At 42.7% G+C, this 18,470-nt stretch overlaps 1 protein-coding gene across 14 annotated transcripts in view; it reads right to left on the bottom strand.

Moving 5' to 3' along the window:
* The window catches only part of LOC112323094 (serine palmitoyltransferase 1), a 162,751-nt gene that overhangs the window by 123,595 nt on the left and 20,686 nt on the right, over window positions 1-18,470 (bottom strand). For 3 of the 14 annotated variants that reach the window (XM_045188042.2, XM_045188045.2, XM_045188046.2), the window contains exons 1-3: window positions 10,905-11,125; window positions 8,917-9,107; window positions 2,213-2,294 (exon numbers count right to left, since the gene is read on the bottom strand). The exons of 4 other annotated variants lie outside the window; for them this stretch is intronic. Coding sequence is in view for 7 of the 10 variants with exons in the window: in XM_053925657.2 (XP_053781632.1) it covers window positions 11,674-11,795 (122 nt within the window). In the remaining 3 variants the exon portion in view is untranslated. Of the gene's footprint in view, window positions 1-2,212; window positions 2,295-6,562; window positions 9,108-10,904; window positions 11,136-11,673; window positions 11,829-18,470 lie in introns of those variants that run through there. 7 more of the 14 variants (XM_045188050.3, XM_045188051.3, XM_053925655.2 and 4 more) reach the window with 7 other exon arrangements.

The following is an 18,470-nucleotide window of genomic DNA, read 5'->3' as shown; positions in this document are numbered from 1 at the left end:
AGTGTCCTTTCTTTTAATCAGGTGACTCTGTGTGGACTCCTGGATGGGGGCTGGTCACCTGAAAGACCAAGCCATGAAAACTTGAAATTTTCAGCCCTGTCCCCATCCTCCTGAGAGTGGAGAAGGGGTGAAATTATCACTAATGATCAATCATGCCTTCCTGATGAAATCTCCAAAGTATGGAGTTTTGGGGGTTCCCAGGTTGATGGACACATCTACATACTGGGAGGGTGAGCACCCCAACTCCACAGGACAGATGCTCCTGCTCACAGGACCCTCTTGGACCTCTTCCTATGTGTATGTCTTCATCTGACTGTTCATTTGTATCCTTTAATAAATGTTTCTCCAAGTTCCATGAGCCTCTCTAGCAAATTAATTGAACACAAAGAGGGGCTCATGGAAAATTCGGGTTTTAGCCAAGTTGGACAGAGGTTGTGGGTAATCTGGAGACCTTCTACTTGCCACTGGTGTCTGAAGTGGGGGAGTAGCAATCTTGTAGGATTGAGCCCCCAACCTGCAGGATCTGAGGCTAACTCCAGGCAGATAGTATCAGAATTGAATTAAGTTGTAGGACATCCAGCTGGTGTTGTAGAGAATTGCTTGGTGTGGGAAAAATATCGCACACATTTGGTGACCTAGTGTCAGAAATGAAGTGTTCTGTGTAAAAGTAAAGGAGAAACACAGAAGAGAGAAAGAACTACTTTTTCCCTACTTGGGAGGGAAAGAGTGTTTGTTTTTTTCTAACATAGACAGGCTCTCATCAGGCCATGGCTATGTCAGTGGGTGAGTTCTGTACGAGAGAATAGGAAGTGCATAGCAGAGGGAGCTGGCCGCCACATTAGCTCCATATTTAGATTTATTTTGGGACCTGTTCCTCCTCAAAACCTATGCTCCCTTTTCTGGGTAAACAAGAGAATTGTGTGGTTCTGGCGGGGTTCTCTTGAGACACTGGTTTTCTGTATGTTTTCATTAATGTCTTCTTCACAGACTTTGCTGCAACAAATCTGTGCTGCTGTCCATCCAACTGCTCAACCAGTATGCCTACTACAAAGACCATAAGTCTTCCCTGCTTTAGCCTTTCCTGTATTGCTACTGCAGATGCAGTGTACCCAAGGAACCTCCTGAACACCCACACTTCTCCACACTGTTACACCACAATAGATCCCTGGAGGGTGTTGTAGGCTGTGCACCCTCTTTGGGAGAACTCTGCATCTCACCCTAGGTTGTCAGATGTGAGTGCCTTCTTTTGGCTACATTCCTTCTCTTCAGTCCAGATTTCCAGATAAAGTTGCTAACCCTCATAGTTCCTATAAAAGCCTCCTTCCTGAATTGAACAGGCTGCTGACCCTTGGGCATCTCTGTGGTCTTAGGAATTTTCCCAGACTCTGGTGTTGGCTTCAGTCACTGCTTTGCTCTCCCACATATTTCCATTGCTGGGATGGAGTAGAAGGAAAAGTGGCCTCAGAAAATGATTGAATTATTTGGCTGTATGATTTTTAAAAAATTCTTTGACCACCCTTTAGTATATACAACAAGTATGCTCACACAGATATCTCACATTATGAAGTTTAAGTTCTTGCAAATAAACCTCACATTGCATGCATAAGAAATTCACAGAACTTCAGTAGCAAAGCTTCTCATAGTGCATGTGTCTGTCCCATGAGAGACCCTGAGTTACATTTCATGGCACACATTGCTTACAGCCTTTATGAACCCCATGCCCATCCACCTTTTCTAATCTCATTGTAAGGAAGGGAAGTGGGGGGCTGTGGTCTACTAGGAGAGTTCTGGGAGCATGAGTTCAGTAGGCAAGAAAAGAGCCATTAACATGCATGGCTCCTCCTTTGGACTTACCAACCTAAAAAGCCACTGGAAGAGCAAAGGCATCATTTCCTGGCTGCAAATGCTTGACTCTACAAACTCTTTGGTACATGGGAGTGCTCAGAGTGGTGATTTTGTCATTATTATAAAATTATACATACACACCCTTAGAGCTTATAAGAAGAAAATCTTTTACTCGATAAAAAGATAATAGTGGTTATACCATAAGAGGTCTGGTTAAGTTGTTCTTATTACACTAAGTTGGTAAATTTACTTCCAACTTATGCATGTTTTTGATCTCAGAATAATTTGATGCATCGTTACCTCTCTTGGTAATTACTAAAGTAATGTTTAATGTCTTCCTCAACAGATAAAAGAATTTTATACTTACTTAATACATCAAACAGAGATCTTTTTCAGGAGCTGGGACTGAAATTCAAGTGTGCTACTTTATTGACTCATATCACCAAATGCTGCGGAGACAAATTAAGAAATACATAGAAGCATATCAAGAAAGGTGATGGGTACTGAGAAGTTATTTACTTTATATTTAAAAACCCTTACATGGCAATTATGAAGTGTAAGAAATGGTTCCAAATACTTATAAAATATTCTGTTCAATATTTTAATAGTTCCAATGTGGCAAAAACTATGTATGTCTATGAGACCTGAAGCAAAAGAGAGCACCATAAGCAGGTCCAGAGTTCCCACCAGCAATAAATCAAACAGAACTATGCATCTTGTCTGGGTATCTTACTAGCACATTCCCAGGGCATCATAGGGAAATGCAAATGGACACAAAAATCATAACAGAGTTTTATTGTATGAAGGAAAGGTTGTTTCCATATTGAAAAAAAATGTTACATTATCATTTTAACAGATTAAAGGAAAAAATCCAACGATCACCTTAGTAGATGCAGAAAAAGAATTTGGTACCATTCAATATCTTAAGTGACATATTTTCCCACTGTATCATTCTTCAAAATCCTAATTTGGCTTTCTCATATATAACAAACTCTTATCTAAAATCTAATCCTGTTCAGTACTTATTCTAGGCTTATAGGCTCACTTCTTATGAAGCCCTTAGGACTTTTTTTATTTTTTAAATTTTTTACAAATATATATTATTGATTATGCTATTACAGCTGTCCCATTGTTTTCTCCTTTATTTCCCTCCACCCTGCACCCGCCAAATGTATTCACGCCCCACTTAGTTCATGTGCATGGGTTGTACATATAATTTCTTTGGCTTCTCCATTTCCTATACTATTCTTAACCTCCCTCTATTTTGTACCTACCATTTATTCTTCATATTCCCTATACCTTTCTCCCTAATTCTCCCTCCTCCCCACTGATAACCCTCCATGTGATCTCCATTTCTGAGGTTCTATTCCTGGTCTAGTTGTTTGCTTAGTTTGCTTTTCTTTTTGTTTTAGGTGTGGTTGTTAATAACTGTGAGTTTGCTGTCATTTTGACTGTTCCTATTTTTGATCTTCTTTTTCTTAGGTAACTCCCTTGAACATTTCATATAATAAGGGCTTGGTCATGATGAACTCCTTTAACTTGGCCTTATCTGGGAAGCACTTTATCTGCCCTTTCATTTTAAATGATAGCTTTGCTAGATAGAGTAATCTTGGATGTAGGTCCTTGCTTTTCATGACTTGGAATACTTCTTGCCAGCCCCTTCTTGCCTGTAAGGTTTCTTTTGAGAAATCAGCTAACAGTCTTCTGGGAACTCCTTTGTAGGTAACTATCTCCTTTTCTCTTGCTTCTTTTAAGATTGTCTCCTTATCTTTAATCTTGGGTAACTAAATTATGACATGCCTTGGTGTGTGTTTCCTTGGATCCAACTTCTTTGGGACTCTCTGAGCTTCCTGGAAGTCTATTTGCTTTGCCAAATTGGGGAAGTTCTCCTTCATTATTTGTTCAAATAAGTTTTCCATTTCTTGCTCTTCTTCTCCTCCTTCTGGCATCCCTATGATTAAGATGTTGGAACTTTAAAGTTATCCCTGGGGTCCCTAAGCCTCTCCTGATTTTTCTGAATTCTTGTTTATTCATTATGTTCTGGTTGAATGTTTATTTCTTCCTTCTAATCCAAATCATTGATTTGAGTCCCAGTTTCCTTCCCTTCACTGTTGGTTCCCTATATATTTTCCTTTATTTCATTTTGCCTACCTAGCCTTCACTTTTTCCTGTTTTGATACCATACTCAACCATTTCTGTGAGCATTCTGATTACCAGTGTTTTGAACTCTGCATCTGATAGGTTGGCTTTCTCCTCATTGCTTAGTTCTATTTTTGGAGCTTTGATCTGTTCTTTCATTTGGGCCATAGTTTTTTGTCTCAATGCTCCTGTTATGCTGTAATGGGCAGAGAGCCTTAGGTGTTTGCCAGTGTGGGGCAACCCACTTTGCTGCATTGTGGTGCTGTATGTGGGGGAGGGGTGCAAGAGGGAACACTGCAGCTTGCTTAGCTCTTGGCCAGCTTTCAGTCACTTCCCCTGCTACCCACAAGCAATTGGGCCATTCTGGTGCTGATTCCCAGGTAGGTGGGTTTGTGTACATTCTAGGACCCTGTGGGTCTCTCCAATCATCTCTCCCTGGAGGCTGGGAGTTTCTCCTGCTGCTTCAACCACCACAGGTTTTTACAGCCAGAGGTTTCGAGGCTTTATTTCTCCGTAATGGAACCCTGGGTTGCACAGTCTGTTTCGCTCCCCAGTTGTTCCTCCCCGTTTATCTGCACGTGAATGTGGGTTCACTTGTTGTCACCTTGCCCTCCCAGTCCTGCAGCCACTGCCTTGCCAGACATCATCTCCACCCTGGCTGCCTGTCTCTACCCTTCTTACCAGTCTGAATGAATATTTCTTCTTTAACTCCTTCAGACTTCCATACAGTTCGATTTTCTGGCACTTCTGGTTACTTTTTGTTTTTAAATTTGTTACTGTCCTTCTTTCAGTTGTGTGAGGAGGCAAAGGATATCTACCTATGCATCAATCTTGGCTGGAAGTTCCAGAATAACTTACTTTCAATCCTTGTTTTTTAAAATTACATTTCCACGCCTATTCCTTCTATTACTAAAATCATACACTTTCTTTCAAACTTAATCTGAACTTTTAACTCTTAAAAACCTCAATTTCCAATGATAAACAAAAAGTAAGCAGCCAGCATTCCTTAGGTTGAATTTTATGAACACATTTCATGACCAATTAAAAACATAGGTTCCTCTACTGGTAAACACACTTTCACTTTAATTGAAGGTCTTTTCTAAGTAGTGCGGTCAGGCACTCGGGGACTCATGAGAAAAGAATGAATGAAATAAGTTTTTGTAAAGATTTTAGTGGTGGGCTTTCCTGCCATACCTAGGACAGTGCAAGTTTGGGAGGAGAGGGGTCCAGAGAAGGAGACCAGGACAGAGTAGGCGGCCCTAGTATCCAACAAGAAGGTTATTGTCTTAACTGCCATACCCATGCATACCATAGACTCCAGTCCAGTGATGATGACCTCTTGAGGTGGGGATGACTGAGGCAGGCAGCTTCAGTCCTGAGTACCATCTCAGAGCAGTGGCAGCCTCAGGCTTGAGGGCCCTTTGGCCCAAGGGACAGAGAGCTACCAAATGGCCTGCAGCCTTGCATTGGTAGCAGGGCATTTGAGGAAGCGTATTATGATTAGGACACTTCTTTGCCCAATGCCCCACACTTAGGCACATGTCAGTCACATTTAGTGTCTTTTGCAGCAAGCCATTCAGGGCCTCCAAGATGTGACTGTGAATGTTCTGCAAGCACACTTGGGTATGCCTAGTCTCCTTCTGTTTTTCCCACTCCTGAGCCCTTGCCTCCCGTTCATGGTCATGACTGTAAAAGACCGCATTGGCTGTGGTCACCATTTCATCCAAGGAAACACCAGGTCCCCGAAGAAGGTTTTGCAATTTTTCCTGATGTCAGAAGCTGACTGGGTTAAAAATTTATTCTTCAATATAATTTGTCCCTCATAAGACTCTAGATCTAGATTAGTGTGTTTAATAAGAGCTTCCCTCAGCCATTTTAGGAAAGTAGGCCTTGGCTAATGGCAGACACCTTGGAGTAATTAATGGCCTTTTGGTGGCCCATCTTGAGTCCCTAAGAAATGGTGTCTCTCCTACTTTTGTGAATTGCTATTATAATCCCACTCAGGGTCCATGGGTGGGACTGCTGGTTTTCCTAACGTGTATTTGTTGTCAAACAGTTGTTAATTTTTAGCAAACTTTCTGGCCTCTGTAATTACTTTTTGTCATTCAATATCTGATAAAATTTGTCCCAGAACTACCATCACATCTTTCCAAGGCAGTTCATATACTAAAGTGATGTGCTGGAGAGCATCTGTATATTTGTCCAGCTTGTCCAAATAGTTCCCAAGGCCAGCTTTGATTTGCCTGAGCTCAATGAATGAGAAAGGTTGGTATACTACATGGGGGTCAAATTCTCCTGCCATTTCTATCATGGGCAAGAGCTTAGTTGTCAGAGCAGTTTTAGGGACAGGAGAAGCAGGGACCTGGTTTTGCTGGTCCGTCCCCCCAGGTATGGGGTAGTGAAGAAGGCAGTGAAAGGGATCTTTGGGGCTGTGGTTGATTCTGTGAGTGTTTGGGGATTGGAGGATGAATCAGTAAGCACTGCGCTATTAAGGCTAAGTTTACACTTTTTACACAAATGTCCAAGGCCTCTCAAATTAAAAAATGCTTGTGTCTAAGGAATTTTTGACCATTTTCTAAAACATTTACAAAAAAGGTTGGGTTACAGAATTGTGTTATAATTTAGGGTCACATTAAGTGGCCAAACCTCCCCGGTCACCTAGTTGATATTGGGGCTAAGCTGTGTTATAAAAAGGGATTAGTTGGTTTTTCTTTAAATTTTAAGGATCAAACTGTGACCAATTAGAAAGGATACTTCTTAAGAGGGTACCAGCAGGTATGGACTCTAGAGTTCCCATCCAGAAAAGGGGAAAACACCATAAGATTAGAGAGCTTGGTATCCCGGGATCTAATACTGCCAGTTCTCATGTCCCAAAACCTGGAGTACAGGGGCAAAGGCAAATCTTTCTCTGGGGGGGTGGGGGATGGGTACTGGCAAGACTGGTCCTCTAGGGAGTTATCAGAGACAGTGGCAACACTACTCCTCCCTCTTTCTGAGGGTTGCTCAGAAAGAGTAGGAAAAGTCTTGGTAGTTCCCACATTATTCTGGAAGCCAAAAAGTCTTGATCAGAAGAAGGAGCCAAAAAGGCTCAACCAGGAGCTGGGAGGAAATTATAGAAAGCTAAAAGGGAAAATAGGAAGAGTGCAATCATACACAGCCTAGATACAAACAGCATAGTGGAGGTGAAAACTCCGGTCCCACTGAATCCAGACTGCAGCAAGCTGGATTCCTACTAGAATCTGTAATGCTGGGACCAAGTGAGTCATTCACAGCATGTCCTGATAAGACTGCAGGCCTAGATTAAATTGACTAATCCAATAATAATGAGTGAAGAACTAGAGGGGCAGGTTGCAAACCTGACTTTGTCCCCTCTGTCTCTCAGAGGCACACAAAGGATAACCTGTCTGCCCTTTCAAGATACTTTATAAAGTGGATATGATTTGAAAAAGTGTGCAGGAGGCCCCTGAGGAAAACAACTTTATGAGATTTTTGAAGTTAATTACTACCATTTTATTGACAGATTTTGTAATAGAGGTAAATAAATGAAACTATTCCTTTTACAGAATGGACCCACGGGGGAATCTGCACTGATTATTTACCTGCCACCCTTAGGAATTGTGGCTTTCAATGTCAGAGTTTGACGAAAAGGGAAGGAAGTATTTATTCAAAAGTTATACAAAATTAGGGTAATGACAGAATGTTGCCATTAATCCCAAAGTCCCTTGAAACATCCACAAACACACAGTCCTTCCTTCCCTCCTTTGCCCTGACAGGCCAGTCTCAGAGCATGCCAATCAGAAGTACCACCCTCCAGAAGAAAAAGAACAGAAGGCCACAGCTCGCTTCTCTGGGTTCCTCTCAGTCATCTATGCTCAACTGGGCCAATTCCCCACAGTCCCCAGCACCATCAGCGGTGTCACTGCAATCTCCAGTTCTTAATCCAAAACCACGTGGCACCTTCTCATGGCTCACCAGTGAGAGTCCTTCCACTCCTTTCCTTCCCTGCAGGATCTCACATTGTCCTCCCTCATTGTGCTGCATTGTCTCTACTCCCTTGTGGGGGCCCGCCTTTACTTTAAATCCCAGCCTGGAACATCCTCTGTAACCCCATTTCCAAGTCCTCCCACAATTAGCTACACCTGCCAGCATTTCCGCAGTTTTCAGCCTTTCTGGGCTGCCATAGTAAGTATGGGCAAGCATGGACCCAAGGTGTGGAGTGAACCATCTCTAAGCTCTCACACAGGTGCTGTAAGCAGGGGGAGCTGCCTCCCAGTTATGTTATGAGTCAAAGTTATGCATACCTTCTGGCTCCATTCTGGCTGTAAGACTAGTCTGCTGTTATTGATACACAAAATAACAGTTTTTGCACATCAGGTATGAAGTTGGCCTGCAAAATATCTCTCAATGGCCCTGCTCCATATGTCCCTTCCCCCAGTTATAGAAATATCCTATATTTCTATATTTCCTGTACACCTGAGTTCTGGACCCCATTATGAACCCCTCTTTGGGGGGCCTTGGCTGAACCCCGTTACATTTCTGCAAACACAGGCAAGACAAACATATTCTATGTTAATAACTTTAAAAGATTATAGGGAACCGGTCCACGTGGCAATGGCATATATAGCTCATCCCCAATTCGGAAAACCAACAGGTATGAGGCAGTACACAGGAGCCAGGCCCACAGATCCGCTTTCCCATGGGGGACCAGGCCTGCATTATATCTAGGCTACTTTGAGGCTTGCTTTTGCTAAGACTCCCTCACCCTGAGTTAAGACAGCAGATGTTTAATGTATATCTTTGAAGTAACTCCTTAAAGCCTATGCTAAGCCATTCGAGGAAGGAATGTAACCAGATCAACCACTTTTATCTTTCCCTTGCATTTGCAACATTCTTTTCTTTGTTATGTGTAAGAAGTAATCACTTAAAGCAAACCTGAGCATAATGAATGAGGACCTTCCTTGATGTAATGCTCCCAGAAAGCAATAAAAGCCTGTCCAGGCAAGGGTCGGGGTGCTCTCTCACTCAGAGAGTGGCCATGCCGTCCCTTTTCTCCACAGGACTTCTGCAGTCTGTGTGAATTTGTTCGCTGCATCCACAACACCGCAGACACCACTAGCCAGAGTCTGCATCAAAAGATATTAAACCAGCTTTAATTAATATCAAATATTTTTCCAGAACACATGATCCTAAAAAAACATTTCAGATAATTCTTATCTTTGCCCTTGACAACTTTAAGGAGGCTAAAGGTCAGGCAGCAGAGATATCAGGCTTGGGAAGAAAAGCAGCTTGAGTTTGTAAGTGCCATTTTTATTTTTCCTCCACTTTGAGGAGAGGCAGAAACCCCTGCTGCTTCCACAACCTGCAGAGTTTCAGAGTCTCCTTAATTGTCCTATCGTTCCTAGGACTTCAGTGGCTCCCAGGCCTCCAGTGGGTAATAGTTATCTCCTCACTTTTTTCTGACTTTTACGGTCAGGGAGGGGAGGGCATGCAAAAGGTCTCTTGTTCCCACCTAACATGCTCACAGTGGGGTGAACCCAATTCAAAATGGGAGTTGAGTGCAGGGCTTGGATTAGGCAGGTAAAATGCCTAAGAACCTTAGATTCAATATAATGAAACAACGTTTGGTGGGGCCATAACTAGCCACAGAGTATGAGGAGTCATCTATTCATAGCTTCTGGCCAGTGGTGATGCAAGCAATGTTTGTAGAGACAAGAGGGGAGAAATAATGGCACCCATTGCTGGGTAATTATGGTTAAAAGAGCAAGGCCTTAGGAGATTAGAGTGCTGCCCAGCTGTAAAACAAACACAATTACCCTTTCTGCAGGATAGAGGACCCTTTATACAAGATAGACTGTGTGTGTGGGGGGGGGGGGGAGGTGGACAGTGAAGAGATGTCAATTAAGCAGACAGTAAACTGCTTGAGGAGCTACATGTAAAAAGGAAAGTTGAAGACTTAAGCAAGGCAATTTGAAAGAGAAGCCATGGTTAGAATAAAGAGCCTAGAAAGGCCAGGATTTTCTGCTAAAGCCAGGTTAAAATCTTGCCTCCTTTTCTCAAGGAATAAACCTATTCCTTGGCGGGGGATGCATGCAGACATGACTGGTTTTACAATGTGCCTCATTGAATGGATTTTTGCTTGTGGCTGGCAGGGGGCCTAATGTCTCTTCCCCTGTTCCTCCATGACCAGCTTACCCTGTCACAGGTTTATTCTAGTCGTGAGTGCCTAGTGGCTTTTAAATGCTTGAACCATGCCTGCAGAAAGCAAGATATTCACCTGGTATACACAGCATTGCTCCTCTTTACAGCTTCTGCAGCTAGGGGTATTCAGATGCAGAATGAGTTGCCAGGGGTGGAGAGATACAGCAGACTTACAACAGGCCAATGATTTAAACTTATTGTTCCATTAGCCATGTTTTAGAGGCAGAAAAACAAAAAACGTAGGGAATTTGTGTAGTGGGTACGACTGTGCTGCTTGTGAGTGCAGCTCCTAAAGGTTGTTATACCTTTTGTCATTCCCAACTCTCTTATGTGTTTTGGTTTCTCCCCTGACTGTCTAAAACAGCCAGGGGGGCTCGGAGTGCTGGGTGACCAACCCTTATGTTGCAAGTCCCTGGATGAGCCAAATTTATATTACAGTGATGGGAGTTGCCTATAAGGCCCCCATGTGTCCTAGAGATTAAACCACAGACACCTCTCCCCACTCACAAAGGGAGGCCCTAGAACTTAACTTGAGGGAAGAAATGCCATTTCAATCTTCAGAGCCCCAGGAACTCAAGCAGTCATTTTAGATTTTATCCTTTTTTGGCCTCCGAACACAGGCCTAACATGCTTGAATAACCCTTACTCACAGTGCTGTGTCTCCCATTTAACCCCAAAGGTGAAAAAGGCAAGAAAACATTGCCAATTGAGACCATACTCACTGCGTTCCAAATGGCTGGAGACAAAGGGTTCAATCTGGGTCACGGCACCAGAAAGGATGTCAGAAAACTTGGCTCTTCTTGCTGACGCAGTAAAGATTTGCAGTTCAGGAAGTTGATTAATACGCAAGCAGAATTTATTGGTAATATGTTTTCAAGGAAGAGAATGGGCCTTGCCAGGGTGGCAAGAGAGGCATAAACATACACAAAGGTAAAGGCATCAGGTCCCTTGTCCTGAGGATTAAAGATAGTTTGTGGGGTGGGGTGAGGGTGAGTATGATATTAGGAAATGGGAGTTACATACTGATTGGCAGATAAAGGTGGTGCTGACTAAGCATGCTTTCCCACAGAGGACATGACCACCTAAACAAAGGCACATGTAGGGGTGTGTTCCCAGGGTCCTTTTGCTCCAGACCACACCTGATTATCTGTTGCAAAACAGCTATGTGATTAGAGCAGTTAATTAACATTATTAATGGGCTTTTTCTTTCAGGACTATGGACCCTCTCCTATCCTTATTCCACATTTTATAACTTCTACCTAACAATACCAATGTAATTTCTTAGTATTAAGAGATGTACCATAGTTATATAAGATGGTAAGATTAAGGGAAGAGTCTTCCAGAAGTCATCACTCCTATACTTAAACAGGACATCAACAGCTTTTCTTGGACTCATCATAGAACTAAGGTTGCAAGGCTATTACTCTAAAATTTGGAGAGACAGGCACATCCAGAGACATATAGGACATATAGCAACTGAGATCTGCTTACCTATTGTAGGAGCCATAGAACAGTACGAAGACTTAAATGGCAATTTTGACAAACTGCTGGAGACTGAGTGTGACTAGTTGAGTGAGGACATCCACGGGGCCACAGACGAACCATGGAAGGTTCTCATGTGAGGATAAAGAAAGGTGTCCTGGTGACTGGAGGGGTTGAGGGAGGGGCCATCGGTGGATATGAACCATTTTGAAACATATCCACAGCTTTCTAATGACAAAAGGTTACTCTCTAGGAAAAAGGACTGAACCAGAGTGCAATTCTAAACTCTTATCCCAGCTAAGAGAAATAAGTCCCCTACATCCTTGGTTTCTTATGTAAGAGGGTGAGTGGGGGGAACATATATATCAACAGGGAATAGGGCTTCGAGGAACTGTGTTGGCAATGCTGCAGCCAGGGAAAGGAATAAGAAGAGCTGAGACAAGCATACCCCTGCAGGAGAGTCAGAAACACTTGTGAAGGCCACATCCCCCGAGGCCCACCAAAGACTAAGACTTCCTGAGCGATTACAGAATGCTATCTCTCTCCCACATTTTACCATCACATCAACAGGTGTCTAGTACCGTAAGTGTGGGTCACAGTCCAAAGAAATGCAAGACACGGACTCTCTCTGAGGAATACTTAAGAAAGACCCAAAGTGAAGAGTAGAGACTAAGAGGAACACTAAAAATATTTGAACCTTATGGCATCTTTGATACCACACACATTAAACAGGGCACTATTGATAAAGATCAGAAAATTGGATCTAAATAAAAGAGTAGCTTTCAAGAAGGAATCAATGATAAAACCACATGCTGGGTTCTAAATCACACATTAAAACAATAAAACGAGGGGGTGGGGAAACTTTTCATTATGCAGTCCTTAGAAGACTATCATAAGAACTGTTAGTTCTACCAGCCAGGCCTTCAGGAGACAAGAGAACATTTAGCCTAAGAAACTAGATGAATTTTGATTCAAGCATTGCTTGATTTTGTTTTCCTGTATCAATTACCTAATCCCATCTAATAGTTACTGTGAAATAAAGAGAGAGAATAATCAGAAACGCTGATGAAAGAGCTAAAAGAATATTTCCATCTTTGAAAACAGACACTCGAATGTGAGACTTCAAGGAAAAAAGAAAAGACAAAATTCAAGGCAACATTCTGGGGATCCAGGAAAAGAGACCCCTAGACATCACAAATACACAAGCAACTACAAAGAAGAGGAAAGAGGTCGCCAAGTTTGCTTTATTGGTCAGTGCAAAGGGCAAATGTACCCTAAATACTCAGAGTAAGTTCATTGTATAGGGTTTTTAGACTTTTAAAACTTACCGTTCCTGACCTCAAGTAGCTTCTCTGATCTTATCTAACACTGAAATTTCAAGGCAATTTAACACAACTACAATAATTTCAGTGATTACTTCTAAAACAAGAAAGACACAGAAACTACCCGGTTGGAAAACAAAAAAGGGAGAAATATAGACAATAGGCATCTGAAGAAAGAAAAAAGACGACAAGCAAACATGAGCACCTACTAAGAGACGAGTCACGTTTATGGAAAAACATTACCTTTTACTCCAAGCTATGGGTTTAGTGTCTTGTCACAAAAACCACTGCAAATTAATCAGAATCTTCTGCCAGATGATGTTGGGAACCGTCCTGCCTGGTTTCAGGAGCTGTAAGCCTGCTGACAGGCTTTCAGGCCCCACTGCTAGGGGACCTTGGGACCATAAGCCACTAAGGAGACAAAACTTATCCTCCCCGCAGGAGCACAGCCCCTGCTGCCTTCACTTCACCCTGCTTGGCTCTGGAGGATGGCTGGATAGTCAATGACGGGTAAGATTCCTCAAGGAAGGAACAACCTAAGACAGGCACAGCTGCAAAGGGGCCACCAGGGAAGGACTCAGGGGATCATGGAGCAGGACCAAAAGACCCTCACCCCTCGGCTTTATCATAGCCTGAGTCCTCATTCTATCTGTAAAAAGTCTCCTAATCTCTTGGCCGCTTTGCTTCTCTTGCCTGACCCAAGCCTGGAACAGTGCCGAGGTGGGTGCAGCCCTGTGTCAGAACTGGCAGTCCCCAGCAGGTTTCTTAGGCGATCAGGCCTAAGAAAGAATGCATTAAATCCTGTGAAACCTGCTTTGGCTAAGAATGTCCTCAATTTAAATGTTAGGGTCCGAGCACGAAATAAGTCTGTTTCCCAAGGTTTTATAGCCAACTGGCCTCACCATGTCTACCAGACCCTGACCCAAAGGACCCACGTCATCCCAGAAATGTTATCTGTAAACCATACCTCCTTTCTTTGATATGCATCCCTATTCAAGCTAAACCCAATAAAAGCCCACTGAGAGAGAGGCTTGACACCTTTCTCCTCTGAGAGACTGGTCAGCCTTTCCTCCCCAAGCAGATCATGTCTTGGTAGGCTTATTCTCATCCGTGGTGGCTGGGGGAGCTCTGTGGGACGAAGCTCCCCCACAAGATGACACGGTCTGTTTGAAGCTTCAGCTACACTTAGGATAAAGATGACTCTGTGACAGAGGAGTTGATACACAATGTGTTAAGAATGCTCGTACTGCCTCTGGTGGCACATTCACACACACCTGGAAAATCGAATCCAATTTAAAACACTCTCTCCAACAACAAGGTAAAGACCGTGTGTGTGGTATGCTACCATTTTTGCAAAAATCGGGGCAAATATGTATGTATGGAAGTGGTTTATGAGTGCTAAAAAATAGTCTCTGGAAGAAATGACAAGGAACTACTGATAGAAGCTGTCTTTTTCTGGGAGGTAGGATGGCAATGGGAAAGGGAAGACTTTTCACTCTCTCTGTCTAGAAACCTACTGAAGTGTACACCATGGACTGAATTATTCAGTCAAGAGAAGTAATTTAAAAGCCATTCATCTAAAGAACCCCTGTTTAGAAGCACGTAACATTCTACTACGCACATTAAATTTTAGGTGATACAAATGGCAAGGTGACTGGGCTGTTATAACAATATATTTCCATAGCTTTGGGAAAACTGGTCTTGAAGATTTAAAACATTTGTTTTTCCTGACTTGATTTAGCAATAAATCTCCTATCTGTCACCTCAGTTTTAACTCCCAAGCAGAGGCCAAGGCCACACACGCAAATAAAATCCACTAGACAGCGAGGCTTTTGGGAAAGCAACTGCTCTACCCCAATAAGTAGCTCATAGAAAGAAAGTCTCGATCAGATTACAACAAACAACCCCATGAAAGATGCCTTTCCAGTTTTCTAATACTTACCAAGGAAATCATTCCCAACCCAACCGATCAGAACCAAGCAAACAACCCATGGTTACAGGAGGCTTAGAACAAGGAGGGAGTCTGACGGGAGCTCATTTAACTTTCATCCTGCCATTAACACTGGAGTCAGCACTGGTCAAGATGGCAGAGTAGATAAACCTCCTCCCACTACCACATCAAAATTACAACTAAACTGCAGAAGAACATCCATCATTGAGAACTGCCTGAAGACTAGCTGAACAGAAGTCCTATAACTATGAAATATGCAGAAGAAGCCATGCTGAGAATGGCAGGAGAGGCAGAGACCAAAACAAGCCAGTCCCATACCCTTACATGGTGGATAAAAATGAGGAGGGATATCTCGGCTGCAGAGATCCCCACTGAGGAGTGCAAGGTCCCAGACCAGCACCAGGCTACCCATCTCAAGGTTCCAGTGCTGGGAAGAGAAGTAACTTCTGGCTGTGAAATAACCCATAACTTCTGGCTGCGAAAACCAGTGAAGACTATGGCTGAGATAAAGCACTTCTGGAGTCCCAGGCGTTCCTCTTCAAGAGCCAGAGCATGGACTTACTCTGATGGAGACTCTCTGAACTCCAGCTCAAAAAGCACCAGGGAGGAATTGAATGGTCTGGCTTTGGGTGAGGGGAGGAGGGGAGGCTTTTTCCCCACACATAAGTGCTGGCAGAGGCCATTGTTCCTTTGCTGAACCCTCTCCCCACAGAGCCAGCAGGTACCATACCTGAGGCTCCATCACCTGGCTAACACTGTAATTCCCTGAGATCCCACCCCACCGAATTTGCTGTCCACCCCAGTTGCTTCTAGTGGCCTTTCCATACGAACGGCAGGTCTTGGTCCATGCTAGGGACTTTCCTAAAATCTCTCAAGGGTTTACGAACACCTAACAAGCAGCATCTGGGCTCAGTGACTCCCATACCTCTTGCTAAGGAGCTCTAAGTCAGGCGTTAATTGCAGCCAGCCTCATTTAGAAGTTTAGACTCTTTTAGCTGCCTCCAAGCCCAGCACTAGTGGCAACCATCTGCAGATCAGTTTGTAGCTTTTGTCTGGTGGCCCAGGGCAATGACTGACCTTGCCATGCATGCACCAGAGTGCTTTCCAGGAGGCTCGTCAACCAAAACACCAGGTGGCCAGCTTCAGACCACACCAGAGCACTGCCCCTCTCCCCCGCCACAAACAGCACACATAAAGGGCAGACTCGGCAGGCACCAGAGCCCTGCCAAAGCAAATCCTGCAGTGTAGGGGTCAGCCCCTGCAAAACAGCTCCTTCACTGGAGTCAAGCCATTCCTCACAGGCAATCAGCCTGAGGGTCAATCCTTCTAGCCGACCTGATAACAAAAATCAAAGCTCAACTACAACAGGAGGTCACACAGAGCCTATACAAGAGACAAACCAGGAGCACCTGGCTCAGGTTACCAAGAAGATAGAACCATTGAACCCCACAGGACACCTACTACACAATGCCATTGCCAAGACCAAGACACATAGAAACAAGCACAGAAAGGCAGCCAAAATGAGGAGACAAAGAAACATGACCCAAATAAAAGAACAGAACAAAATTCCAGAATAAGAACTAAACAAAATGGAGACAATTTACCAGATGCAGAGTTCAAAACAATGGTTATAAAGATGCTCAATGAACTCAGTGAGAACTCTAACAAAAAGACAGAAACCATAGAAATGGAGGGAGAAAACATAAAAAATAACCCATCAGAAATGAAGACTACAATAACTGAAATGAAGAACACATAAGAGAAAATCAACAGGAGATGAGATGGAGCAGAGGAGCAAATCAGAGATTTGTAAGAGAAAGTAGCAGAAAACACCCAATCAAAACAACAGAAAGAAAAAGGAATCCCCCCCCCCCACCCCCGCAACTCCGTCAAATAAATGAGGATAGTTTAAGGGGCCTCTGGGACAGCATCAAGCATACCAACATTCACATCATAGGAGTATGAGAAGAAGAAGAGAAACAACAAGAGACTGAAAACCAATTTGAAGAAATAATGATGGAAAACTTCTCTAACCTGGTGAAGGAGACAGACATACAAGTCCAGGAAATACAGAGTCCCAAACAAGATGAACCCAAAGAAGCCCACACTAAGACACCTCATAATTAAAATGCCAAAGAGAGAATCTTAAAAGCAGCAAGAGAAAAGCACCTACTTACCTACAAAGGAAGCTCCCATAAGACTGTCACTGATTTCTCAACGGAAACTTTGCAGGCAGGAGGGATTGACACGACATATTCAAACTGATGAAAAGCAAAAACCTATAACCAAGATTACTCTACCCAGCAAGGCTCTCTTTTAGAATCGAAGGACAGATAAAGAGCTCCCCAGACAAAAAATAATCTAAAGGAGTTATCACCTCCACACCATTATTACAAGAAATGTTAGAGAAATAAGAAGAAAAAGAGGAGAAGAGAAAAAAGGAGGAGGAAGAGAAGAAAAAGAAGAAAAAGGAAGGAGAAGTAGAAAACGGAGAAGGAGGAAAAGGTAGAAGGAAGAGGGAGAAGAAAGAAGAACAAGAGGAAAAATGAAAAATATAATAAAATGGCAATAATTCATACACACCAATAATTACTTTAAATGTAAATGGATTAAATGCACCAATCAAATGACTTAGGGTGGCTGAATGGATTTAAAAAAGACGTTTACACGTGATGTCTACAAGAGACCAACTTCCAACTGAAAGACACACAGACTGAATATAAAGGAATGGAAAAACATATTTAATGCAACTGAAAATGTGAACAAAAAGTTGGGCTCTCAATGCTTATATCAGACAAAAATAGACTTTATTTTATTTCACTTTTATTTTTTTTTTAGTCCTCACCCAAGGATATACTTACAGAGAGAGAGAGGGAGGGAGGGCGAGAGAAAAACATCAACGTGAGAGAGAAACATCCATCAGTTGCCTTCTGTAAGTGCCTAGACTGTAAAACCGAACCCGCAACCTAGATATTTGCCCTAACCGGGAATCAAAACTGCAACATTTCAGTGTATGAGATGACACTCAAACCAACTGAGCTACACCAGACAGGGCCAGAAAAAATAGACTTTAAAACAAAGGCTATAACAAAAGACAGAGAAGGACCCAATAATTCTTCTTCTGGGTATTTATCCAAAGAAACCAAAAACACAAATTCAAAGACATACACATCTCTATGTTCTTGGCAGCATTATTTACAATAGCCAAGATATGGAAGCAACCTCAGTGCCCATCAATAGACAAATGGCTAAAGAAGATGCGGTACATATATACAATAGAATATAACTTAACCATAAAAAAGAATGAATCTTGCCATTTGCACAGCCTGAATGGACTTAAGAGTACATAAAGCTAAGTGAAGTAAGTCAGATAAAGAAAAGCAAGTATCATATTTCACTTATATGTGAAATGTAAAAAGAAACAAAACAAAATAAATGAGCAAATAAAACAAATGAAAACTCATAGATATTGAGAACAAATTGATGGTTGCCAGATGGGAGGGGGTTTTGGGGGAGATGGGTGAAAAAGGTGA

This window comes from Desmodus rotundus, chromosome 1 (assembly GCF_022682495.2).
Source record: "Desmodus rotundus isolate HL8 chromosome 1, HLdesRot8A.1, whole genome shotgun sequence".
In the NCBI taxonomy this organism is placed as follows: Eukaryota; Metazoa; Chordata; class Mammalia; order Chiroptera; family Phyllostomidae; genus Desmodus; species Desmodus rotundus.
This window is presented reverse-complemented; position numbering and strand designations above follow the sequence as displayed.